We start from the raw sequence: 3,209 nt of genomic DNA, 5'->3' as shown, positions 1-3,209 counted from the left end.
AGTTTCCATGGGCCTGTTTACCTTACTTTTGTATCATCCCAGGGCTTGGGACAGAAGAGGACACAGGCTTCACGCCTGCGATTTGAGAGATGTGGGGCAAACCAGAAAAACCCCCAGGCCCGCTCAGTGAGGTCTCTCATCTCACTTGGAACTGCCCCTGCTTCCTACCAGATCACGAAGCTCCCTGATTCGGGGACGCAGCAGTGTCCCATCATCAGTCACTCATGCCAGCAAGAGGTCCTGGGCAGGCAAGGTGGCAAGAACACAAGAACGTGATGCCCTTCCTTCATTCACGTCACTAAATCAACTTTCTCTTGAGTACCCAGCACTGTTCCAAGCATTGGAGATACCACAGTGAATAAAACCGGCAGAAATCCTTGCCCATTTGGGGACATTCTGGATGTCCCAATGGAGCTGACACACTGGAGCAGAGAGAGAGAGAAGAAAAAATAAGTAAGAAAAACATAAAGTATGACAGATGGTGTTAAATGCTAAGGAGAATATAAAGTATGAAAACTGGGCAGGACTCTGTGGGGTGAGTAGCTGCGATTTTAAATAGTGCGGTCAGGGAAGTCCTCGCTGGGAGCAAAACCTGAAAGGTGGAAGGAGGGTGCCACGTCGGTATCTGCAGGTGTCCCATGCAGAGGACACCACAAGCCTAGGGGCCTGAAGGGGAAGCATGTGGCATTACTGGAGGCACAGCCAGAGATCCAAGCGCGGGAGTGAGAGGAAGAGAGAGGGTGGCGGGCAGACTGGGCAGAACCTCCCAGGCCAACTCTGAAGGGCTCTAAGCAGGGTGAGGGAGAGCGCAGGTGTGGGGGCAAGGGCACCGCAGGTAGCGTCTCTGACTTCCCTCTTCTGCCTGGATCAAATCTCTTTCATCACCATTTCATTAAGGTGGATCTCGGCACTGAGTCGGGGCCCAGAGGGAAAAAGGACAGGGCTCTGTGAGGGGAGGGGACTTACTAAGGAGGAGGGGGGCTTCGGGGAGGGGAGAGCAGCTCAGCTAAAGGGATCCGGGATCACTGCGAGGGATAAGAGCTGTGGGACCTGCAGGGGGCTGGAGGGGAACTTGAGTTCAGCACTGGCTCAGGGCAACCTTCTGAGCGCCTTGGCTTCTGAGCCCAGACCTCCAGGGCTGGCAACCCCATGGGCCTGGATCAGGCCGGGATCGTGCGCGGCGAGTGCTGCCTCAGAAGCCGGAGGGACCGAGGAGCAGGTGCACAGCTCCTGGGGCAGCCGCCCACTCCGGAAAACAGCCGCAGCCACGCCCACACTGGGCCCTCCTCGTCCCTGCGGATCCCGGGCAGCTGGCAGGGCCCGGTTCCCCACGCCGTCCGTGCCACTCGCACTGAAAACGAGGTGGGGGGAGTGTCCAGCAGATTGTGATTTGCACCGCTTGCCCGGCTGGCCTGAGGAATTCGTTTCCGAGCTGTGGGGAACGAGGAAGGAGGGGCGGGGGCGCAGGCCCGGCCCCGCCCTCTCTTGGCACCCCCATCCCCGCGCCGTGCGCCACTCCTGGCCAAGTCCTTCCTCCCAGGGCACACGGTGAAGGTAGGAAGAGGGGCCACGTCACTGTCCCCAGGCCCGGGAGAGAGCGGCTCCGCCCCTCCCGCCCCTGCCAAAACGCTAGGGCACGGATCTAAAACCAACCGGCCCCAGACCAGGGCCAGCCCAGTCTCCACCGCCCTCCTACAGAGCCACAGGCAGGTGCAGGCGCAGCTGCGGCGCAAGCGGGCAGTGCCGAGCCGTTAGCGCGCGCGCCGTCTGCGCGTCGGTCCGTCAGTCGGGGCGTCAGTCCATCGGCGCGCCGCAGCTCCGGTCCAGGCGCAGCGGCCCCGGCCCCTCGTCGTCCCGCACCCGGAGCTGCCCGGCAGAGCCGGCTTTGGCGCGGCAGCCATGTCCATGGGCCTGGAGATCATGGGCACCTCGCTGGCCGTGCTGGGCTGGCTGGGCACCATCGTGTGCTGCGCGCTGCCCCAGTGGCGCGTATCGGCCTTCATCGGCAGCAGCATCATCACGGCGCAGATCATCTGGGAGGGCCTGTGGATGAACTGCGTGGTACAGAGCACCGGCCAGATGCAGTGCAAGGTGTACGACTCGCTGCTGGCGCTGCCGCAGGACCTGCAGGCGGCCCGCGCCCTCATCATCGTCGCCATCCTGCTGGCCGCCTTCGGGCTCTTTGTGGCGCTCGTGGGCGCCCAGTGCACCAACTGTGTGCAGGACGAGAGCGCCAAAGCCAAGATCACCATCGTGGCGGGCGTGCTTTACCTGCTGGCCGCCGTGCTCACCCTCGTGCCGGTGTCCTGGTCGGCCAACACCATCATCCAGGACTTCTACAGCTCCCTGGTGCCCGAGTCCCAGAAGCGCGAGATGGGCGCCAGCCTGTACGTGGGCTGGGCGGCCGCGGCGCTGCAGCTGCTGGGGGGCGCGCTGCTCTGCTGCTCGTGCCCGCCGCGCGAGAAGAAATATGCGCCCGCCAAGATCCTCTACTCAGCGCCGCGCTCCGCCGGGCAGGGCACCGGCACGGGCACAGCTTACGACCGCAAGGACTACGTCTGAGGGGGCAGACGCGGGGGGACCCCACCACCCCCACGAGCTGGAGCACCCCCCAGTGCAGAGTGCAGCCTGGCATCGGAGACCAGCCCAGCCCAGATGCCAGGCAGCTCTCTCGCTGGACTGGGAGGGGCCAGCCCGGCGCCCCTTCCGCAGCTGCCACCCCTCCGCGGGCCGGGGAGCGGGACTGCGGAGCCCGGGGACCAGCTGGCGTAGACAATGAAACGTCACCCCTCTAGAGCGCGGAGCTGGGGTGGCCGCCGCTGCTTGCCTGCCCCCTCGGGCCGCGGCCCCAGGCCAGCGTTGGGCTGCGACCGGCAGCCTTGAAAGGGGCCACTTGATATTTTTCAATAAAAGCCTTTGGTTTTGCAGTTGCCGGCGCCTCCTTGTCCTGAGCGCCACCCCCCCTCGCCCCCAGCAAGAGTTGGCCTTGGCTGGATCCTGCTCTGCCGCTGCGGGGATGAAGCTTAGAGAGGGACGGAGGTTCGGGTGACCAATGGAGAAAGTGGGGTTGTAAGCTGAGCTGGGCGCTCGCTAGGTGGTCATTCGGCCCAGGATGAAGGCCCCATCTAGAGAGGCGGGCATGAGCTTTTCCAGCGTACTGCGGCAGGGAGAGGCCTGGGGGAGGGAGGAGGGTGTCAGGGACCCTGTTT

The 3,209-nt window shown here is 63.9% G+C and overlaps 1 protein-coding gene across 1 annotated transcript; it reads left to right on the top strand.

Annotated features, from left to right (window-relative positions):
* Positions 1 to 1,430: 1,430 nt before the first annotated feature.
* CLDN3 (claudin 3) lies at positions 1,431 to 2,927 on the top strand. The gene has a single exon (XM_004442112.3). The coding sequence runs from the start codon at positions 1,900 to 1,902 to the stop codon at positions 2,560 to 2,562; it is 663 nt and encodes a 220-aa protein (XP_004442169.1). The 5' UTR covers positions 1,431 to 1,899; the 3' UTR covers positions 2,563 to 2,927.
* The last annotated feature ends 282 nt before the right edge of the window (positions 2,928 to 3,209 follow it).

This window comes from Ceratotherium simum, chromosome 26 (assembly GCF_057802395.1).
Source record: "Ceratotherium simum simum isolate JZ-2026a chromosome 26, ASM5780239v1, whole genome shotgun sequence".
Classification (NCBI taxonomy): domain Eukaryota; kingdom Metazoa; phylum Chordata; class Mammalia; order Perissodactyla; family Rhinocerotidae; genus Ceratotherium; species Ceratotherium simum.
This window is presented reverse-complemented; position numbering and strand designations above follow the sequence as displayed.